At 41.7% G+C, this 23740-nt stretch overlaps 1 protein-coding gene across 1 annotated transcript; it reads left to right on the top strand.

The window, feature by feature from the left end:
• Positions 1-8713: 8713 nt before the first annotated feature.
• sik1 (salt-inducible kinase 1) lies at positions 8714-16831 on the top strand. Its single transcript, XM_026144665.1, has 14 exons — positions 8714-9076; positions 9588-9783; positions 9898-10014; positions 12859-12922; positions 13118-13279; positions 13782-13906; positions 14004-14127; positions 14216-14436; positions 14803-14952; positions 15044-15154; positions 15269-15494; positions 15573-15827; positions 15958-16147; positions 16262-16831. Exons 2-14 carry the CDS (start codon positions 9631-9633, stop codon positions 16776-16778), a joined length of 2415 nt encoding a protein of 804 aa, XP_026000450.1. The 5' UTR covers positions 8714-9076; positions 9588-9630; the 3' UTR covers positions 16779-16831.
• The last annotated feature ends 6909 nt before the right edge of the window (positions 16832-23740 follow it).

Here is a 23740-nt window from a genome sequence, read left to right as displayed (position 1 = left end):
GCTGCTGGAAAATACTGATTCATAGTTCAACATAAAACAAAAAAATACTAGAACTAACATTGGAAAATGTAAAATAAACAAAAAAACAAAACCTACATTTTTTTAATCAATAAAAACTGAAATGAAATAAGGAAACTCACTCTGGAAACTACCTAACCAAACTGAATTGAAAACCACGACTAAAAACCAAAAGAGAAAGAAAAACTGACAAAAAATTGACAAAAATTGCTGTTCTTTTAGTCCTCTGGTCAATTTTAAATAAAAGACTGATGGTTACCCTTTACGGTTACTGCTAACATTACATTGTTGAATCACTAAACCTCAGTGAGCTGCATTGGGCAACTTTTCCCAGAAGTTGAATCCAGGTTTATGACAACACTTTATTGCCATGGTGAACTTGGTTAACACAAACTAATGTTCTATTAGCATGAATATTACTACCATTTGCTTTTTAATTGTCATTACGAAGCACTTGGAACTATTGGTTTTCCTGAACAGTAGTCATTAAACAATAATTATGCTATTAATGTGCTTGGGGTTACAGTGTGTGGTGAAGCTGTTTGCCCACTAATTCCATGTGTTGGACTGCCTTAGGGAAAGACACTGAACAGCAAGTCTTTCATATGAGGCTAAATGATTAGATTAGATTAAATTATGTTATTTAAGTCCAGACCATTGACCATTCATCTGTGTTCGGGATAAATAAATAAAGTATTTACATTTTTTAAGAATTTATAATACTGCCTTTGACAAATGGTCTATGTAATTGCCATGTAATTAAATGTAATTTCAAAGTATTTTATTGGAAATTAATAATTTAATTATATTTACCTACAAATACCTGAAGGCAGGTATGCTAGAGTAAGGGGGTAACAAGTCAGGAAACAAAGAAATAATTGGGAATAATTACCAGGGGAATTACGCCCTTAGTTATGGGTCATGTTATAAAGTGTTAACCTGACTATAAATGGTTTAATTACATGTAAATTTTCAATGTAATTTTATTTCATGAGCAAAATGTAACATGTTAAATTTAACAGAATCTGGAATCTTATACATCTCGAATTATGCAGTAATTTGAGGGCTATTGGGTGGAAACTCAATGTCCACACCACGTGGCAAATAAAGCCAAAACAGAACTGCAGTTTTTTCAGAGGCCACTCAAGACTTGTTCCAAAAAGACTCCCGTGTTAAAATATAGCGTGGTGCCAAAAAACCCCAAAACAACAACAACAACAAAGAACCAGAGGTGCCACAAGAGGAACTGCAGTGTTTGTTACATCCGCATTGTCTTATTTTTTCAGCTCCAGAGGTTGATGTTTGTTCTAGTTTAGTGGTTACCTGTTGGTAATGTGCACGATGTTCAAAATGCACTTCAGTGAAAATATCTTCTTGTTAACTATGCTTCTCAGTTAGCTGTTCCCTCCTCACCATTCACAACCAGCAAATGCTTTAAGTATTACATTTAACCCTTGTGTGGTGTTCGTATTTTTGTTACTCAGCCAGTGTTCATGGGTCTGGTGGACCCGCTAGAGTTTTGGCTTTCCAAATTAACACTATCAAACAATTTTATGTTAAATTACTCAACAGATGTTTACTTCATCCCAATTACAAGACATATGAACAGCAAACATGGTTAATTTTTTCCCTTTACCTTTGTTAGATCACATTTATGAATTAATGTGCTTCTCGTTTTTCTTTTATATAAAATGTTATAAATAAATCAGTTATAATCAAGTGGAGTGAGTGGAAAGACACAACACATTTACACGTGAAAAAATAATTAATTGTTTAATTTTTCTTTTGAAAAAAACTGAACACGGGTCTCACAGACCCGAACACCATACAAGGGTTAAAAAAAAAAAGTTTGGCTATATTCGCCTGTATGATTGTTAATGCTGCAAAAGCCATTCGCATCAATCAAGCATTTTGTAGCTCCAGGCACCCTCGGGGCCTGTAACACTGAACTGCTGCTGTGGGAAAGTATCCAGCTGATTACCATAATATATTTACTATATAACAGATCACAAGTTGATGGGAAATTTTGAAGACAACTCTGTAATACTGAGAATATCTCCACCAAAATGAGAGGATTTTTCATTGTGAACTCGATTACTTCCAAATGGATAAACAACTCAAGCTCAAATTAATGATTTTTTCCCACATCATTTTTATGGGAATTACAACCACAAACTCTAAAATCAGAGAGAAATGTGGACTAATGCGTGATTTTGAGCGAGTCAGAGATCTGTAAGGCCCTCATCACTGAAACTGTTTGTTTGAGCAGAGCTAGTCCTGGACCTCCTGGATGATAGCTTGACGCACAAGCTCACGAGGACAGCCTCTGCCTGCCAAAGTCAACAAGCATAGACAGACCAGCGTTAATTGCCAAAGAAGAATGAAACCCCTGTGCTCCACAAGATACAATGACACCGAATGATCAGACAAAGAAGCTTTTCACAGACTGTTGAAGTTTGCAAAAACAAGGAGCCGAATAAATGAATAAATGGGTCAGGGTCAGCGAACAGCGCATCGGCTGTGGATGTCTGTCAGTGATGTGTGTGCGCACATGTATGTGTGTTTACACAGTTAAGCTTTCAAGTTATTGCGAACTCCCAAATGTTTTGCACATGTGCCTTAAGAACAGGCCTATTATTTCCTGTGGTTTTGCCATATTTATGAGAAAAGAGGCAGGACGATAAGAGCTGCATGTTTTAGCATCTAAGGCTATCAAAGACGAGATCTCACAGCAAACTTCAGCTAAACGGCTTCTGCTGCTTTTCCGACAGGTGTTGGCTCATACGTGTGACCGTAACACAAAAGCTAAAGAGTGTGTCTGTGGTGATTACGAAAGCCAGCTGCTGTTCAGTTCATGCCAGACGTTTGACATGGATGCAGGAGGCAGTTATTGAGAGCCACTCGAGGGGGCAGAAGGGGAGTGACCTGAGAGAAATTGAAAGCAATCAGGACGGCTACATTCAGAACAGCGCAGCGTGTGTTCTGTATTTTGATGAAATTTCACAGGGAGTGAAATTACAGTTTAAAGGTGTTTACATACCACTGTGCGCCATTTGTGACCACTGAGCATCAGTCGAAAAACAACAACGCCAACGGCCTTTCACTAATTTGTATGTCGTGCATGACATTTAACATGGAAACATTTCAGTGTAGCGATCACTTTGCGTGCAATGCATCTACTTCTCCTTTTTCTCCTTTTGTTCAATTTTTCCTTTTCTTCAAATCTAATTTATGAAGCAGCAGAAGGTCTGCTTTAGTTGCATCCTCACTGCTGTAAATACTCTTTTTGGTTTAGGCAGGGGTGCTGCTGTCTCATTGGAGCCTGCAAGTGGGAAGAAACGGGATGGCTGTTCATTTGCTGTAATATAACCTGCCCATTCCCACAAATTGGTGCAATGAGGCATCGCGCAGACTTTGTACTAGTGAACTGACAGGTTAACTACTGGTTATTTGGGTAGTCTGAAAAAGTCCTCACAGGATGAGTGAGATGTACAGCCACAGACACGGCCAGCCTGTGGATTTGAAATCAGGACTTTCTTCCTGTGAGACAAGAGTGCTCACAACTGCACCACTAAGATGGTAAGCACACAGAAAAAGCAATACACTGTGAAATCACCCGAACTCCCTTACTGTGAAGCCATGCTGTTGTAATAGATGCACTTTAGCACTGACTTGCTCAAATATGCAAGGATGAAGAAGACAGCTTCTTGATGGGAACACATGTTAATCTAAAACCTGTATCTACCTTTCAAAGCTGATGGTGCCTTTCCAGATGAACATGCTGCCCAGCATAGGCACTAATGCATTCCTTATACCATTAGAGATGAGAGAGGCTTTTGAACTGAGAGCTGCTAATAAGTCAGGTGGTCTCTTTAGTCCGGTGTGGCTTTGAAAAAAGAATTTCAAATTTAAATTTGTCTGATCACAGAACAGTTTGTCACTTTGCCTCAGTCCACTTCAATCGAGCATAGGCTCGGGGAAGATGGCAGCATTTCTGGATCATCTTCACATATGGCTTTTTTTCTTTCTTTTTTGCATGATTGCACTTTAATCTGTATTTGTGGATGCCACAGTGAGCTGATTTCACAGGCAGTAATTTCTGGAAGTGTTCTTGAGTCCATGCAGTAATTACCACAACAGAGTCATGGCTGTTCTTAATGCAGTACTACCTGATGTTCAGCCGTGCCTCTTATACACGTAGACATTTATCCAGGCTATGAATCTTTCATAATATTATGTACTACAGATAATGAGATATTTAAAGTAATATAAATTTTGTATTGAAGATTTTGTTCTTATTCCACAGTTTGCTAATATTGTTTTTGCCGATGGGTGAACCAATAATTTTGAGTAGCTCTGCCTCTCAAAGATACTCTTTTGACAGATTACTGACCCGTTCATCTAAATGTTAAAATTGGAGTACTTACTTTTCCAGCCTTCTGAACTGTGTTTGGGAGATGAAGCTGCCTTTAAATCAAAGTGAGTTAACGTTTTTCATGAAATAGTAAACTGTCTCAATTAAAACATTTCATATGTTTTGTATGCTGTATTGTGAATATAACAATGTTGTGCATTCTTATTTTTACACAGCATTAAAAAAATTTTCAGAACAGGGGTTGTAGAGAGACCCGACCAAAGACAACACCCTGCATCAACTCTAATAGTGACCATAACTTACAAAATAAGCATCACACTGTATTCATTAAGACATGATTTCTCTGACGTCATCAAAGGCTGAAGGGTGATTTTCCCAACAGGCTGCTATGCTTTCCAGCATTTGCAGTCAGAGAAGTCACCCCCACCGGCCATTGGAAAGAATAAAATTTTAAGGCACTTTGGTACATTGTCTTTTATATACAATCCATAGGTAGCGTGATAGCTCCCAAAATATCAGCATAGTTTAAATATCATGGACCCCTGTGAGTAAATGCTATCTCAATAAGCTGTTAGCATAGCTTTAGACCTTTAGTCTTCAATAAAATACAACCTACTATATGCATTATCTTTAAATAGTTTACATGAAGTGGAGGAGAATAAAACAACAGCTTAAAAGTTTGGAAGAAAAACAGCACAAAGTAAAGGTACTTCTCATTCAAATGCAAATTGCAGTCTAAAACAACCTTGTTCTAAATTAGCTTTTGCTATCAATTGATTGCTTCCCTGTAGAATTGTGAGTATTTTCTTCTGTTTTTACACTTACGCTGTTTTGGACCCAGACTGCCAGCCTAGAAAGCAAACCTGGGAAATCATGTAAAATTCGGAAAGGGCCGGGATAACTCTTTAGATGGGCAATGTGAGGTTCAAAACACATTTCTGTGAGCACCGTGTTACAGTTAGCTGTGATGTGTCACACTGAAGTCTCTGTGGTGTGTGGTGAGAGGTCTTTAAGGGGACAGTATACCCCATAGTAAAACTTTTAGAAAAGTGATTTCACAGCGAGATGTTCACTGGATGTTGAAGGTTTGAAAAAAGTAGTACCTGTGGCCTGTGTTCATATTTAATCATCCTGAAATATGTGTGGTTTGTTTTCTCCCCCAGCATTGGGCTTAATCTTATGATGTAGACACACACCTTGCTATCAGAGGATTTTCTGCTGTCTTGTGATCCTGACTTTGAAGACCACGCTGGACCTCGATATGTTTTATTTGAAGACAGCATCCGGGGACACTTCAACGTTATTAAATTTAGTTAGATGTGATGGCACGACAACCGATTAACAGAAGCAAATGTTTGATCTTCACTTTGAGGGAATCACATCTTTTACCTTCTTTGAAGTTCGCGTTCCTGCTGTTATTCACATTTTTCCGGTGATCTAGAGAGCACTTAGTGAGAGGGTGCAACCTAAATAACTCAGCATGCTGCAGAAGAGAAAATCCACGGGTTTGAAGCTGTGACTCATGACTTCCTGTCATACACCCCCTGTTTACTGTCAGTCCGCAATATTGAAATAAGTGCTAAAAGCAAGTGAAATATCCCTTCACCTTGACCTTTGCGCGCCCACCTTTGATTAAAGGGCAACAGGAGCACATGAGAAACCACCCAACTAAATTCGTGGCTCCTCATCTTTGCGGCAGCACACCATGCAGTGTAATGTGCCTGATTAGTCACCTGTTTCAGTATGTAACGATAACAGATATCACTGAGATAAAGAACCGATATCAGTAAGATAAAAGAAAATCATTAGTCAGTCAAACATATATGCGTCCTTTGCTGATATTTTGCAAACGACTGATAGCAGGAATTAAAACAAATTCTGTTGTGCACACACAGGAAATACCTCAACCTTAACAGCATCAATGTTGACACGATAAACACTCACACGCAAGCACAAAGCCACACTGATGAAAAAACAGCATGTGGACTGTGACAACTCAGATCATGAGAAACTTTGCAGTGTCTGTGTGTGTGTTTGTGTGTGTGTATTTGTGTGTGTGTATTTGTGTGTGTGAAAGACAAAAAACGAGCCTCACGCGTGCAAAAGGGATCCCACTCACGTCATTTCCAGAAAGGGAAGTTGTTTCTCTTTGAGAACGTGCCAGTGGAAGTGGCAGCAAATAAAGGGCCTCACTTATGCTTATAGCAGCATATAGGAGGAACACTCACACAATGATTTCCATCATTAGCATGTAAATATATATGCACATTTACCTTACTTCTGCAATGCTGTTTCTTCTATGAATGCATGCACAATTATTCTCCTTTAAAGTCACTAAAGTTATATGCATATGGATGAACCCATTGCACCTTGACTCTACAAATAAGTGGGAAATTAGGAAAAAGTTGTAAGGTTTTACAATGACAGTTGTGTCAGGTGCAGCTTTCTTTCTGTTTTAACACCCTTTTTTTTTTAGCCAGTCTGAACAGCAAACTAAAGTTAACTTGATCTGAATTGATCTAAATTAGACCTTTTGATTCAAATGCCAATCTCATCACTCTTATAAGGTCAAACCTTTCCTGACGTTGTGACTTGTGTGAGCCCAGAATCTCGACAAATAAAAAGGTGAATTTAATATACTGTCATGTGGCCACCGTTGTACGCGTATTAAATCCAAAAATTTCATGTGAAACATCAGGATGCGCTCAGACAAGGGAGCTCTGGCACCAGCACGACACAGTTTATATAACTGTGCCTGCCTGCTTTGCACACACTCAGGAAATACAACAACTGCAACATGCAAGTGAGGCGCACATTCAAATAACATCAGGTAGACATTTGGTTATGAAACTGGCGTGATGAGAAGCAGAGTGGGCTGTGTGGTTTTGTTGCAAGTGTGCATCAAAATATTGTGTGACCTTTCAGTTGGGACATTTTGCATGTGATTTGCATTCCTTTAACATTTCAGATTGCGTGAGCGAAGAGTCTACATCTCTACTGAATGCGATATTTGGTATTTTACACCGGCTTTTATTCTGAGCATACTATGCGGCGTTACATGTCCATTAATATAACATAGACTCTGCAGGTTTCTCCTTCTGTTTAAGTTCTGCCACTCTTTTTCTAACTTTGTCTTTGGCCATCATCTTGAATATGTTCTCGGTTTGACTGCTTGGTAATCAGGAGTACTTTGCATAGCAACAGCAGAAACACACTCAACCACAACATCTTTAACTTGCATTGGATGTAACCTGGATTTATACTAATGACCTCAGCTGTTTTCTTTTCCCCCCATGTTGACTGGCAAAAGTGCACGTCTGCAGGAAAATCCCTCAGTAAGCTTTAAGCTGCAACTCAAAGGGAAAAGGAAAGGAAGACACACACAGCTGCTCTGATTGCTGAAACTCGGCAGCACACATCCACTGGTCTGTGTCCATCATTTCCAGGGAAAGGCGATGTTTCACAAACAATCCAGAAGCAGAATAAATTGGGGGGGGGGGCTTAGCTTACACCAAGATCCAGCGTGGCGTTCCTATCGGCCACCCACAAGTTCATAAAGAAAGAAAAAGCAAACAAAAAAAGCTTTACTTGTAGCTCACATAATTTGATTCATAGCAAATGAATAATTTCAAACTTTCAGAACCCATTACCATTTTTACTAATGGTTTACCAGCATTTTATGTGGATCATGCCACATGTAATGATCCATCACCTCAAACTATTTCTAAATTGTATTTAAATTCGATTAAATTTCCTTAACCTGCTAAGTCAAATGGTCAAAGTGTTGAGCAAAGGTTTTTATTATAACTGACTTTGCTTATTAAATGTACTTTACTATGTTATGGTTTGCACACACACACACACACACACACACACACACACACACACACACACACACATGTGTGTGTGTGTATAAATTCAGCCTAATCGGCTTACAGTAATTACTGTAAATTAAAATAACGCATTCAAAGTCTGACTGCATTATTTGAATTTACAATAATTACTGTAATGGCGCACTTATTGGCTCTGTGTTTGTATTTTCCGAGCCCAGCAGAGTCTAAAGTGCTCCGTGAGCAGCAGAGACCGCGCGGCTGACGAACACCAGTTGCTTTCTGTTTCTGTTCCTGTCGGAGCCGCGCGCGCAGCCGCTCTGTGGAGAGAGCCCGCGAGCTACGAGCCCGGCAGAGGGAAACATCACGTGGTGACACATCTTTACGACTGACGTCACCGTCCCCATCTCCAAGCAACCCCTCCATCAGCACTCGCGTCACCGTGCGCCCGAGCCGCGCGGTTGCTCAGCAACCCTTTCCTTGCGCTCGGGTCCGGCCTTGCCTTGCACCCAGCTCGAAGCTCTGACGCGGGTGTGACGTTAATAAGGTGGGTATCAATTTGTTATGGTGGCGAGGAGAGGAGGGAGGAGGAGGAGGAGGAGTTCCCCCTGTGAGTGCCGAAGCCCTCAGCTCTGCATTCCGGCGGAGCTTACAGGCACACACACCGGCCGCAGCCTGGTCCCGGCCTCAAGACTTGTTGTAGAAAGTCAAAGGAAAAAGTTACCCCGCGCGTGTTGCCCGCAGTTTTTCCTTTTTGTCTCGTTGTTTATCCGGAGCTCTGTTTGTGGAATGGTTGACGTTTCGTCCGAGAGCTGCCTGAAGTGTGAGAGAAGGTGGTTATTATCGTTGTAAGGTAAGAATTACTCTCGATAACTCACATTTTACTGGCTCATTGTCACTTAATAGAAAAACTGGTAATTTTACAACTCAGCCAAAGTCTCTTTCTCTCTGCCTCTCTCTCTCTCTCTCTCTTTTTTAGTTTTCTACATGTATATATATACTATTTTTTTACGTATTATTCAGCCTCTTTTTCTTAATGGTCGTGAAAGTGTCGCTTTTTCTTATAGGTTAGTGAAACCTATTTGTGTAGATCTCTTTGTACCCAATGAATGAATATCAGCGGGCTTGTTTATATATATTACACGTATTTGTACACCTGTAACGAGATTGTAGTCGTATTTCCAGCTTAACTCGTTTATTACACCAACAATGTTTCGATAAAGTGATCATATAATAATTTTAATTCGTCTGTGTTTTCAAACAGTCAGGACCAAATGCTCGTTACACGCGGAACAAAAGCTTCTAGCAAGTGAATTTTTACACAAATGCAATAAAATGAGTAATGTGCACCGCTGTCTCTGCAGGTTCGTTTATCACAGTGCTGTAACCCCAGTCTGTTGGTACGCCATGGTAATCATGACAGAAACCAACCGGGGAGCTCAGTCGAGCCCTGCCCAGGGGAGGCCGCTGCAGGTCGGCTTCTATGAAATCATCCGGACCCTGGGGAAAGGGAACTTTGCAGTGGTGAAACTGGCCAGGCACAAAGTCACTAAAACACAGGTCAGCTGCTTTAATATCATTGTTAATATTATTAATTTCTACTTGCAGCTTTTTTTCTGGCCTTTCTTTTGAAATTTGCAATTTTTAACCACGATCCCCCCCCCCATTTTTAAGGTGGCAATCAAGATTATCGATAAAACCAGGTTGAATCCTTCCAACCTCGAAAAGATCTACAGAGAAGTGCAGATAATGAAGCTGTTGAACCACCCTCATATCATCAAGCTCTACCAGGTGTGTATTGTGGCTAACCTCTCTCTGCTCTCTGAAATGTCGTTGTGTGCAGTGCAGAATGCTGCGTGTGTAATTCAACCTGTGTTACGCCCTCACGGTAGCCAGACTGTATGCTGGTCTGCAGGGAGCTGGTCTAAATGCATGCATGAGCATTTGAGTAAAATGCTCTGGTGTGGAAGGAAGCCTTTGCAAATTGAGGAAAAAAATATTTTCCCTTAAACAGCACTGGTGCGCTGCAGAGCACTGCCTTTAAGGACCATTTGTTGCCTGGTTTTAACCAGCTTGCCGATTCTCAGAGTATACTGAGTCATAAGTACTGCAGAACAGCATTAGTGCAATCCCCTTTGACCTCCCTGTATGCGTATGTGTGCTTGTTAGAGAGAGAACAGTCATCGGTACCAGCCGCTGCTAAGAGCATTGCATTTCTAAGATTTCTTCAGTTGTTTGAAGGAAGAGGTGATGGCAGAGATATGGGAAACAGAGCAGGCAGGCGACTAATTACCAAAACATCCACAGGTCTGGACTTTAAGCCTAATTAGCACCTGTTTAAACCACTGCAATGTGTGTGCATGTCACGTGAAGGCTACCCCACAGCAAAGCGCTGCTTTACTGCTAATCAAATTGAAGACTTAGTCGAAAGAATCCGCTTTTCCCCCCTCAGCTGACCTCGCAAGCACCGCGGCACGCGTCTGGCAACAAACACACAAACACACACCCATGCAAACAGACACACAATGCCCTTTCTCTTTTTTTTTCATTCTGGATTTTTTTCTGCCTTTTGCTTTGTTCTCTGTTGTTTGCTACTTTTCAGGATTCGTTTGTATCTGGTTTTAAATGGCTGAGCAGCTCTTACCATGAAATCATGTCTAGACTGCAGAAACAAGGGGATAATATTATTCCTAGGAATTTCTATAAGAGAAAAAACGTAATAAAGAAATCGAACATCATAGATGTCCACTATTTTTTATTTATTTTTTATTTAGAAACCTCCTTCTATTCATCTCACAAGACCACACAGACATTTTTAATGCTTCACACTGATGGTACAAACAATTCAAAGAGGATATCAAAATTTTTCATATGTTAAAAAGAAAAAGAAACATCCAACCACTCAACAAATTAACCATAATGCAGACAGAAAAATGCATCACTTAAGATGTGTAAGCACAAATAAAATAGAAATTGAAATCCCCAGTACATGATCGTCTCTTCTGACACACACCAATATGCAAAATAGTTTAAAGGCATTCATGCTTTATACATTATTCAGATGCGTCAAGTGAGTGTAAAGACAGATTAACCATGAACGAAGCCTACCACTTCAGTTAGATTATGTGGAAAAAACATGAGATGGAATTCATTAATTTAAAAGATAGAATGATAATAAAAAAAACCAATTTTATTTAAAAGACCATTTTTGATCTGACAGTCTTTGTTTTGTGATAGAGCGAGATGATGATCTGTAGGTTTGTGGTGTTGTATCACTGCTGTGCTGTCTGTCCTCTGTCCCTTGTTAATTTCTTCCTGGCCTTGGGTTGTTCAAGGTGATGTTAGTCAGATGGTTGTTAGCAACCCTCGTCACCTCCTCTTTCTCCTTCCTGCACAAAGGGAGGGTACTGACATAAGACCATCTTGTGATCTGTAGATTACATCCTCTAGTATCCCTGCAGTTTTTTGGGAGACCTCACGATAAATCAGCTGCTGCTTCCACTTTGTTTTTGTCTCACGGGAACCAAAACAATTCCTCTAAACTGAAAGGTCATTGAAGTCTCTCTCCCGCTCATTGTTTGTTTGCATAAACCGCCCGTCTTATCGCTTTAAATTCCACTGGAATCTCATGGATTTTTTTTTCTTTTTTTAATTTTATGCTCCCATTATGCAGCTTTTAGCAACCTTAAATTGACCTTATGGAAAACGAGGAGTCCAATATGGATGTTAAAGGGTTTATCTTTATTCGGGGGTGACTAGGGGCCCTTGACGCGCCATGGCTGTTCTTCGCAACAGTGACGTCAGCTGCACCTCAAGGTGACAGGGAGCTGCCCTATCTCGCAGATAAAGACTTGTGCCCGCTTGGGGACCTTGGTGTATTGAATCACCGTTGTCTGGTTTTCTAAAGGACCCGGTGGCTGAAAAGAATTAAGCTCCGCCATTCACTGGAATTTGGTGACATTCAATTTAGGAGTTGGCCAGCAGCTTTATCCAGACAGGACTTTGTCATCTGACGATAATTGCTTTGTTGTGCAACCTTTTTAGCTCAACTGCTCTGTCCCTGAGGGCTCTCATGGGAAACGGAGGCCTTGTGTGAGCTCCAGGAAAGAACCGGGAATTACGTCTTTCCGTCCCACAAAGTGCATTGAGCTCTGAGTGATTGCACTTTGAGTGTTTCTGATACACCATGTGAACAGCCCATGTGAATGTGCCCCGCTCTGTTTTCATAGATATAAAGAGATAGGGGGAAGCTTGAAATTCAACACTAGCATCCACTGCCAGCTGGTATCAGCCTCAAGAAAAACATTCCCAAGCATTGGATCAGCTGGTTTGAGTCTGAATGTTACGCATTCCTTTTTGGGTCTGTATTGACGTGTGTAAACGGGTTTTAAGACATGAGGAAAATGTGCACGGGAAGTCACTGACGGTTTACTTATGCAACAGGGCATATAATGGAAAACAGGGTGTTGGTGTTTTTTTAATTTTATGTGTATGGAGACATTTGCAAATGAGGAATGTGGTGGTTATAAATGCTGGAATGTGCTACAATGAAACACTGGGAACAACTTGAACTTTGAAATATGGTTATCCATGACACAGTTACACTCATTGTTTTTTTCTCTTTTTCTCTCTTAGGTCATGGAGACCAAAGACATGCTGTATATTGTGACAGAGTATGCAAAGAATGGAGAGATGTTTGGTGAGTGAAGCCTTAAGCCTTTTCATTTGCATTCACAAAGGTACATAGCACACCCAGAAACACAGAGGTTAATTTTAACCCTCCATGACAATTAAAAGGCCACTGGCAAAATAAAAGCATGGAAAAAGGAAGTAACCTCATAATAGACCCTCCTAAGAGTCTGATCCTGATAGTCTGGATCCTCTCTCCCTGCAGACCACCTAACCTCAAATGGCCGCTTGAGTGAAGATGAAGCACGAAAGAAGTTCTGGCAGATCCTTGCCGCGGTGGACTACTGCCATCGGCACCACATCGTTCACCGTGACCTAAAAACTGAGAACCTGTTGCTGGATGCCAACATGAATATCAAACTGGCCGGTAGGTCGATCATATTCTTAGTGTTGGCTGGTGATAAGATGCAGTGTTAATGGTTTTTAATGCAACAACGTCCTTCTGTACCTACTTGCTGTTTCTGTATTCTGTTCAGTTTACGCCTGAAGAACGTATTTGGTGCTCTGGGATTCTAATTAAATCATTGTTGTGCCATCTATGTGCTAATTAAATGTTAATTATTCACCCATTTTACTAAGACAAGCATCAACCAGAGGAAATGAGCTCAGCACACAATCACACGCTTTTACATGAAGAAACTGTAGAGCCAAATTATCAGAAACAGGAAAACAGTCAGTCTTTTGTATGAGAAGATATGTTAACCCGAGCTTACTTTGAAGTGTTGATGAATATCTCATGATGATAAATTACGTAACACACCATGAACAGTACTAAATCTGCGCTATAGGGCCTGCAGCGCTTCAAGCTGGAATGGAAAGCAAACAAGTTTGATTAAAAAAAGTTGTTCTACACTTGTGTCTGTGTGCAGACTTTGGATTTGGAAACTTCTACAATGCAGGGGAGCCTCTGTCTACATGGTGTGGCAGCCCGCCTTATGCTGCCCCTGAAGTGTTTGAAGGGAAGGAGTATGAGGGGCCTCAGCTGGATATTTGGGTAAGCTCCGGGAATGTAATACGGCATTACTGACAGAGGAAGCGATGACATTTACATAATCGTGATTACATTCTCCTTTTTGCTCTTTGCTTCGCAGAGTCTCGGTGTCGTGCTTTATGTCCTCGTCTGCGGCTCTCTTCCATTCGACGGAGCCAGCCTTCCCGCGCTCCGGCAGAGAGTCACCGAGGGACGATTCAGAATCCCTTTCTTTATGTCACAAGGTATAAATTATCCCAACAACAGTTACCGCAAATTACTAAAACGATGTAAACTACATACAGAGACTCATTCACTGTTTGCGTACTTTAGACTGTGAGAATCTGATCCGTAAAATGCTGGTGGTGGATCCAGCCAAAAGGATCAGCATTGCTCAGATCAAGCAACACCGCTGGATGATGGCGGATCCGTCAGCTGCCCACCAGATCCTCAGCCATCCCCTCACGGAGTACAATTCCAACCTGGGCGACTACAGCGAACCCGTGCTGGGCATCATGAACACACTGGGCATCGACCGTCAGAGGACTATCGAGGTGACTGAACAAGAATCAAAATGTGTTTAGTGGTTTTATGAAAGTATTGCAGTCACAGTAAAAATACTCAGTTTACGGATTTACAGGCAGCGGGTAGGCTGCAGCTAAGTTTTCATTCTCTCTTAAGTTGAACCTACATTGTATTCCTTCAAAGACCTTATTCTGTATTTAAATATAGATTTCTCACTCTGTCATCTCCAAATATATAAATGCAGATATATGCAGCTATATTTGTCTTTCCCTTAAAAGTTTTAAAGAGGTGCTAAAGAAAGCTATAAAGAGAGAGCACTGGTTATAAACTGTCATTACAAGCCACAGAAAGTAAACAAAATGGCAAAATGACTAATCTTCTGACCTTATCTTCAGTCTCTGCAGAGCAGCAGCTACAACCACTTCTCTGCCATCTACTACCTGCTGCTGGAGCGAGTGCGGGAGCATCGTGCACAGCAGCTGAGCCGCCAGTGTGGAACATGGAGCCAGAGACCAAGGAGCACCTCCGACTCCACAAGCCCAGAGGTCAGCACTATAGCTGCATGTAGCTGACTATCAATCTCCATTCTTATTTGCATGAAGTTTAATAATCTCTGTGCTTTCTGCTTCCTTCTAGGTGATCATGGAGTCCACTGAGAGTTTTAGAACAACAGCGTTTTCACTTCCAACCAAAAACACCCCCCCTGTGTACTCAGAGGTAGAGTGTGACCAAGCTGGATTGTTTCAGGTAAATTTCTTAAATAGCACGCTCTCTTGCATCTATATTAATAGACCAAATGCAAAAGCTGCACCCTGCCCTGCTAGCAGTCAGTGGCTAACAGTCAACCTCCTTCCTTTTCAGCGTGTAGTGTTTCCAGTGGAGGCCAGTCTGAACAGATTGCTCTGGAACCGCTCCATTTCACCCAACAGCCTGCTGGAGACAAGCATCAGCGAAGAGGTGCGACCCAGAGACCTGGAGGAGGAGGAGGCGACGCAAACTCTTGGGCCCCTGCTCCCTCCAACCACCACCTCTCGCAGACACACTCTGGCTGAGGTCTCCGCCCGTTTCCACCAGTGCAACCCTCCATGTTAGTATAATATACATGCGCACGCATGTTCTTCATTCTTATAGCGATGCAGAGTCTTGACCTCTCCTGTTTCTTTAGGTATCGTGGTCAGCCCCTCAGACGGTGCCTCCTCTGACAGCTGCCTGAAGTCTTCTTCCAGTCCTGCCCCCACTTTGCAAGCTGCTGTAGGTGGGGTGGCAACACTTCGGGCCTCGGGGGCTGAGGGAGGAGCTCTGCTGTCTGCTGGAGCTCCCCTGGCTCTCTCTTCCCACCTCCTGCCCCAGGCCCAGGGCAGCCTGCCCCCTGCCAGCTTCCAGGAGGGTCGCAGAGCCTCTGACACCTCCCTCACACAAGGTACACACGCATGATCGTGAAATCATTTCCTGTATGCCACCTGCCTAAGCTGGTATTCAGGTTTTCTCACACGTACCATGTAGTAGGATCAACGCTGCATTGCATAACAGTTTCCCATGCCTTCACGCAGGCCTCAAAGCTTTCCGCCAGCAGTTGAGGAAAAACACGCGCACTAAAGGACTTCTGGGATTGAATAAGATCAAGGGTCTGACGAGGCAGGCTGCCCCATCACCCTCCTGTAACCGCGGTAGCCGGGGGTCACTGGGTCCAGCTCTCTCTGAGCACCGCAGCATGCTGGAGGAGGTGCTGCACCAGCAAAGGTGAGTCACATTATTGCAGGAGCACAAAGCATTATGGGATTGTTAATTTCATAAACTACAAACAATTGAACCCCAAGTCGAGCTGTTGATAACAAATCTCATCTCATTTCCCAGAATGCTGCAGATTAAGCACCAACCACAGCCTCAGGTCCAAGCCCCTCAGACAGGACCTCAACAGAAGCCCCTGCTCTTCTTGGCACACCAACAGTCACCATCTCCTCCGCCTACTACCGTGTTTGCTTCCTCCTCCATGTTTGACAACCCTGCTCAACCCGTCCTGCCTGCTCAGCAGGCTTCAGTGGGTCTGCAGCAGGGTCCCTGGCAACAGACCCTCGAGACCTCCGCCACAGGCTGCTCATCCTCACCCTGCTACTCCTCTTCTCTGTCCCCCGTGGCCTCTGCTGCCTACCTTCTCGAGGCACGTCTACACATCAGCCAGCAACCCCACCCTAACCACCACACTGGCCTCCGTCAACAGTCTGCAGCACAAGGCAATTTCCCCATCCTGTCCAAATCAGCCATGTGGAGGATGGGCTCGGTCTCCGGCACAGACCTCGACATGCAGGAGCTGGGTATGTCTGGACAGCAGCAGCAGCAGCAGCAGCTCAGCAGCTGTGTGATGGTGAAGTAAATCATCGGCCAAGCGAGACCGGCGAATGTTCTCTTGGTGGAAGAGCCAAAAAAGACTTGATGCTGAGCGCAGAAGAAAAGAGAGCAGAAGTGAAGAACAACAAAAAAAGCAGACGCAAGTGACGAATTTGTCTTTATGGGGTACACGTGAGAATGTGTCTGCACACGTGTTCGCTGTGTGTATGTGTTTTTTCTAATCGTATAAGCTAAAGACTAAGCAATAAACCAAACTCTGGATGAAGTGTTCGATTCATAACAGCCAGAGAAGCAATAACAGACTGACAGACTCTCCTCGGCTCTGATGGACTCACTTGAATAGCTGACGTTGCTGAGTCACTCTCATATTTTTATGCTGTCTAGATTTACTTTTTGATCTTTTTTTTAACAGGAAAGTTCGCTCTTCCATTTTTTCCTGTTTGTTTTTTTTTTTTTTTTGCCACTTGTGTAAGCGCTCTCAGTGTTTTTCACTTGCCTGGACAGAAGACCAAAATTCATATTATTTTCAGTCTCCCCACTTTGTTCACCTTCCTGAAGAGACATTTCTCTGTAGCAGTGCAGTGAACACGCAGTATAGTAACCTAAGCTTACTCACACCGAAGGAGACGATTTTTATTTTTACTGAAACTGTGATTTTTTTTTTCCCCGTTTGTTTTTTCTGTGCAAGATTGTTAATTTTAGTGACGCAAAACGCTGCTTTTACCTCAAGCTGCAAAAAGACTACTACACCCTCATCAGCCAAAACTGAGCGAAGACGGTGTTTCGCTGGTTGAGTTAAAGCACAGCAGGTACATCAGTCAGCCTGGTAGCACCCTACATGTGTGGATCCATACCCCTCCCTCTCCTTTGTCTGATAAGCACCTTTCTTTTTAGATGCTATTACTACCTCCTCAGGCAACAATTTGGAAAGGTTAAGAAAAACCTTTAAATGCTAATGAGCAAGTTGAATATCAGAGAAAGAGGGTTTTTCGTACGGAACAAAGACTGTGGGAACAGTGCAATATTTTACATGAAAGAAACCAATGGAAATGAGGCTTAACATAGGATGGTCAAAAACTCCACGTGTACTTGCCTGAGGTTTTGTGTTCGTCTTTCTTTTTTGTGTGTGTGTGTGTTTCATCTTGCCGTGCTAGCTAGCTGACTAGAAGAGGTACTTCTTATGATACTGTAGTGACTTAGAGAAGAGGCTCGAGGCATTTCAAAATGCTGTTTTGTTTTTTTTTTTTTTGTTTTTTTGCTTTTTTTATTCACACAGCATGCTTGTAGATCCGAAAGGAAGAATTTGGGTTTTACCAAAGACTCAACAGCACAAGAAATAGAGGATCTGTCAAAAGACACACTACTGACTTTCCTCTTTGAATGCTGTCTCCAAGATGTAGCGTGGTGGTGTAGCGAACCAATTTCACACGATCTCCTTAGCCTTTTGCTGTGAGACAAAAGAAAAGAAAAGAAAAACTCCCGCTGCCACCAAATCCTAATGCTACGTGTATTGTGGGTATCTCTAGCTGTTACTATGAGGACCATGGTAGTGTTTGTTTTGTACTTTTCTAAAAAAAAAAAAAAAGAAAGAAAGAAAAAAGAAGAAGAAGAAGAAAACAGAAGAAGAAGAAGAAAACAATCAGAACATAGCAATACCATAATGTGCAGGAAGTGGAACTTTCTTCAGTTGCTCAGTAGTAGCTTGAAATAGACACAGATGTCCTGCACTGAATTGCATGTGCAGGCAGTCGAGTTAAGGTGTTTGAAAGCTGTAACAGATGTGTATTAATGTGAGTGTAGTTAGCTGTCTCATGTCTGTGAAACATCTTGTAGGTGAGAGCTGTGTCTTTTCGAGCCCGGCTCTTTTTTTGAAATTATATTGACCCCCCCCCCCCCCCCCCCCCCCCCCCCTTCGGTTTATTGCACTCACTTCAACACCTGTGCCTTTGCCTGAACAAACTGCAGTCAGATTGCCCCACCCCCAGCCCCTCCTCTCTGATCCCCACATTGAAGAAAAAACGATCGATGGCTCCATTACAGGACATTTCCTCAGACGTCCCCTTTGATATTTTCTTTGACCTTTGAACTTGCTATCTAAACAAGCGAGATTTGCACTTTACTCATATTTCTTTTTTTTTTTCTTTCGTTTTTTTCTCATGATGGGAAAAAAAATCACAAATCTTTTGAAACACTAAGACTTTCGATGCAAACCTGTAAAATTACCCTTGTGATAAACTTTGGATAAGAAGTATTTCATGTTTTTTTTTTTTTTTCCTGATTTGTTACTTGACTGTGTGAGCATGAGCACGTCTTTGTGTGTATGGATGCATGCGTGTGGATGTGTGTGTGTGTGTGTGTGTGTGTGTGTGTGTGAGGTTATAAAGAGGAACAGAAGGAGGGAGGAAGGAAGGAGAAGAAATGTTAGTTGAAGAAAGTTGTTTATTTATGTGGCTATTTATTTAAATAAAGTTCACTTCCTAAACATTTTCTTTTGTGGTCTGACTTCTTGTTAAACCGCAGGATGTGTTTTTTAACCCCCTCTATACTGTTTACATTTCTGTAGATGACTAATTTTTTTATTTAGATCTCTTTGATTCAAGATTACAGCTTAAACTTTGAGGTTAAACTCTCAGAGATTCAGAAAACACCTTCAGGCCATCAGGATGGAGAATGAACGTCTCTAGATCTGTCGCATTGCCTTGGAATTAAGCAACATTTAGTGGCTGCACACTCACTTTCTAGCATTTCAATATTCATATACTAAACTAGAAGTGAAAAACAAACGTCTTAATCACAGAATCATTGACACTAAGATGCTTCACCCTCTTCCACTAACTGATGATGATGCATTAGCACCCCATCGTAATGGTGTGATGCACAGCGATGATGTCAACGATGACTGCATCGGGCCCTGATCAACCTCCTGCTGGTCGATTATTCATAAACATAAGACAGGATAGGGCTCTGATGTTTGACAGGAAGGGCTATGTGGGAGTCAAGCGACGAAACTGAAAAAGAGAAGCCAGAGCCTGCTGCCCGCCTCCACCCGTCCAGTCAAACCAGACAGAAAGAAAACAGAAAAAGGGGAAATGCGTGGATTTGCGGCTCGCTTCATGTGCAGATTTACACCATCTGGGGTCACTCACATTTACACGTGTAGCATATGGTTGGACATTTGGCATTTTGACTGTCGGGGAGCTGCTCGTGAGGGCTCAGCCTGAAAGGAACTGGATGTCCAGCTGCTACAAACACATCCGTCATCAGCTGCTGCCTGCTGCACAAGTGACTTTGTCTAATAAGATTTTTGCAACATGTTCACAGCAACTGTGTGACCATCTGCAGCATTTATGACGTGCGACCTCTGACTGCTGCTGTCAGAGGTCTTTCCAGTTGAAAAACTAGTTCTTCCTCACCACTGTCGCTACTGGAATTAAAGAGTTTTACATTACAATATAAGCTCGCTGTGAGATTACTGTTCTGATGAATTGCTGTTAAATAAATACAACTGAACTGGAGAACAATATAATTGTACCGGTAGTCATCTTCACTGGAGGTCGTTTTTTTTTGTGTTTTTTTTTTATCTCAGGGCTCTATCGTATCCAAACAAGGACATACTCAGTCTTGACATTAACTCTGATATTGTGCACTTACAGGGTTTCTTTGCACCATTTATTCACCAGAGTCAAATTCCTCTTACCAGGAAGTGACACGACCGGCTTGAAAAGAATGAAACAGGTGGTTGGTGAAACAAAACCACTTATTGTTTTCTTTGCTGCTTCACTTGGGGCTTGATGAACAGGTTTAACCAGCCTGTTACAACAAATTGTTTGTATAGGTTTCTCTTTATCGATAGGAGTAAGTAAAAGTCTGATGAATGCCTCAACACGTGTTGAGTCAGGCTGTACTGCATTGTGATTTGTTATCACTGGATGTAGTACCGTAATAATCTCGCTGGTAAATCAAGGAATTTCTATCTACATGTACCTGTGTATGTGTATGTGTGTCTCTGTCCCTCACTGATCTCAACAGTACATCTCTGGTGCAGTATGCTTCTCTCTGCTGTATTTTCCCAGTCCCCAAAGAGACAAGTGTTTATGCCTTGGGTTTTTCCATGCTTATACATGCACGATCACATTGGTCAATAGAATAGTCCCAATATGTAATGTCATGTTAGTAAAACTGAATACATAAAGTCATATGAAAAAACAACGCTTCCACAGTACTGAGTGCAGTCCTGTGAAAAATACTTACTGCTTACGTGGGATTTAAAGGGATAAGTAGCAGCCAGATGCTGATAATCAGCTATTGATTACAATTGATTATTGCTGAGTGTGAGCACCTCAAACACAGCAGAAAATCTGCAACAGAATGGCTGAAAAAGAAAATCAAGATGGAGCAATGGTTCAGTCAAAGTCCAGACCTCAACCTGACTAAAAACTCGTGACCTTAAAAAGCTGTGGATAGAAGAGTGGGCCAAAACTGTGTCACAACCAATAATCACTAAGTTTAGCTGTAGAAAAAGTCTACAGACATTGGATCGTGAAAACAGGAACTGTGGAAATCTCGACAGTTTACAAAGGAAATCACAACGACCAACACACCCAGGTAGTGTTTCTTCTTTGCAAGTCATGTAAAGAGCACTTGGATCTCAGCTGCCAGTGACTAAGCGGCTGTCGACAGCTGAATCCTGAGATATGATCACATATCACATAGGCAGGTTTGAGCAGAACAGCATGTCTGCTTTTTTGCAATTTGGGTCAGCATGTCATCTGATACAAAACAAAAAAAATATTACTCCAAATGTGGAAGTACTTACGTTTTACATGTTTTAAATGGCCTTTGAATTATTCACATGTTAACAACAATATTAACAACAACGAAACAATGAAATAATGACCATGACTGTAATGTTATGTGTATATTGGTGATAGAGGTTCAGTTATGTATAGTGAAACAAAGGCACAAAGGGGGGAAGCTGTCCATAGAGGGCAAAACCATAGTAGTACCAGTCTCTAAATGGTATTTATTGTCATCTAGTTGGATAGTTTAAAGATACCAGCACTGGTTTTACAGTCCATAGCTGCTTTGTACAATCATCAGCAGGCTGTTGGTGACCCTTGTTCAGGCTGCGGTTGGTGTGTTCAGCCTCTGCACGTGGAGAAGACAGGAATTATATTACACAAATAACTTCTTTAGAGTGAAGTGAAACTTGGTGTTAAAAATAATGAAAACCACCTCTCATGTTGCATTTTTGATCTTTGATGGGTGTTTTTCGTCTTCCTCTTTGTGGTGAATTCTGCTGTCACTTCCTTTTCTGTTCTAAATTTACAGACACCTGTACTCTGTCTACACATAATAGCCCTGCCATCAGGCTACACACACTTGGCTTTTTGGAGGGCAAACTCATTATTATTGACTCTGCATACAGTCATGTTAAAAAGAAAGTGCATCCTATTTCTATTGGAGCTAAACATCTCTGAAAACTAACTTGGTAGCATAAATTCCTGTTAACAAGGGAGTCTATGAGGATTTACTCGCTTTTGGATCCAGTATCGACTGGCCATGAGAGGAACTGCAGATTCAGGCACTTTGGTTTTGGCTTAATTAAAACTGGAATGGCCATCTGTCTGCCATCCAAACCTTGGCCAAACTGGTTCATGCAACAGGACAATGACCTCAAACACACCAATGAACACAATGGCCTAGTCAAAGTCCAGACCTCAACCCAATTGAAACACCATGGTGGGATCTTACTTGCTTTTGGATTCCAGTATCAGCAGGCCATGGGAGGAACTGTAGATTCTAGCACTTTGCTGTTGGCTTGATTTTTTTAATTGTTTGATCCACAGTCACATCTTGAGATGTAAACAGTCCTGGAGTTTCGGAAAGGCAGGAAGACAAAACATTTTTCCTCTCTTGTATACTATGTGACACGTTTAGCAGCGACCTTCCACACAATCAGATTGAAATTTACAAGGAATTGTAGGAGAAGCACTTCAAGGAACATATCCAATGTCACCTCCTGCTTACTCAGAAACACACACATGCACACACACACACAGGCATTTTCTTGAGTAAGCCAGCTGTCAAAAGTCAAAGTACATGGAGCAAAAAGGTTTCCAAGAATCTGCATGGGTACGGGCGGTTGTGGGTGGGGAAGGAGATGATACTGAAAAAGTGTAATCATACTAATGAAATGAGAAGTAACTTCCCATTCTAAGGATGAGCTACTGATAAGAGGGAAGGAAGTTTATCTCTGACTATTAAAGAGAAATTCATACTCAAAAGGTCAATGATACTAAAGTCGCAAAAAACACTCCATAAGAAACTATAAAGTTTAATGTTTGGTGTAAACAAAAAGCCCAGAACATGACGAAAAGCAAAGAAATATTGGTATGAAGGCAGCGTAAAAGCTTTAAGATCTCGCCCCTTGCTGAAAGATTAGCACACTCCTGATGATGTGTACGTGAGCGAGAAACTGTACACATGCGTCACTGCCAATACTTCAGCTCTCTGGCAGGACAAGCATGAACACCAGAGGATCTGTGGAACTCTTGGAAGCTCAGTGCAAGGTAAATAAACAACACAGGAAGTGCTCATCATGACTCTGCACAACAGAGTTGGCTGGACAGATCATTCAGCCTTTAATCAGGAAAAAGAGACAGTAACAAAAAACTTTTCAAGCTTAGCTTTGGGAATTTAAAACAATATGCTGAATTTATTTTATAAGCCTGAGTAGTAGTACGCACATGTTGACTGAGAAAGAAAAGAAACTACTGCAGATTTCTTCTGGGGAAAAAAAACTCATGACTAACTAACTCAAAACTAACGTAATGCAAAATAATCTGGAGGTCCAGGACAAGTTAGTCAGTGTTTATTTTTATTAACTGGTTTTCCAAGTCTTTGCAATCGGGGAACAAATAAAACAATAATTTCAACTTACACACATTGGAAATTATTTACATTTCTCACAAAAGGCAGTTTTAA

This window comes from Astatotilapia calliptera, chromosome 16, assembly GCF_900246225.1.
Source record: "Astatotilapia calliptera chromosome 16, fAstCal1.2, whole genome shotgun sequence".
Taxonomy (NCBI): Eukaryota; Metazoa; Chordata; class Actinopteri; order Cichliformes; family Cichlidae; genus Astatotilapia; species Astatotilapia calliptera.
This window is presented reverse-complemented; position numbering and strand designations above follow the sequence as displayed.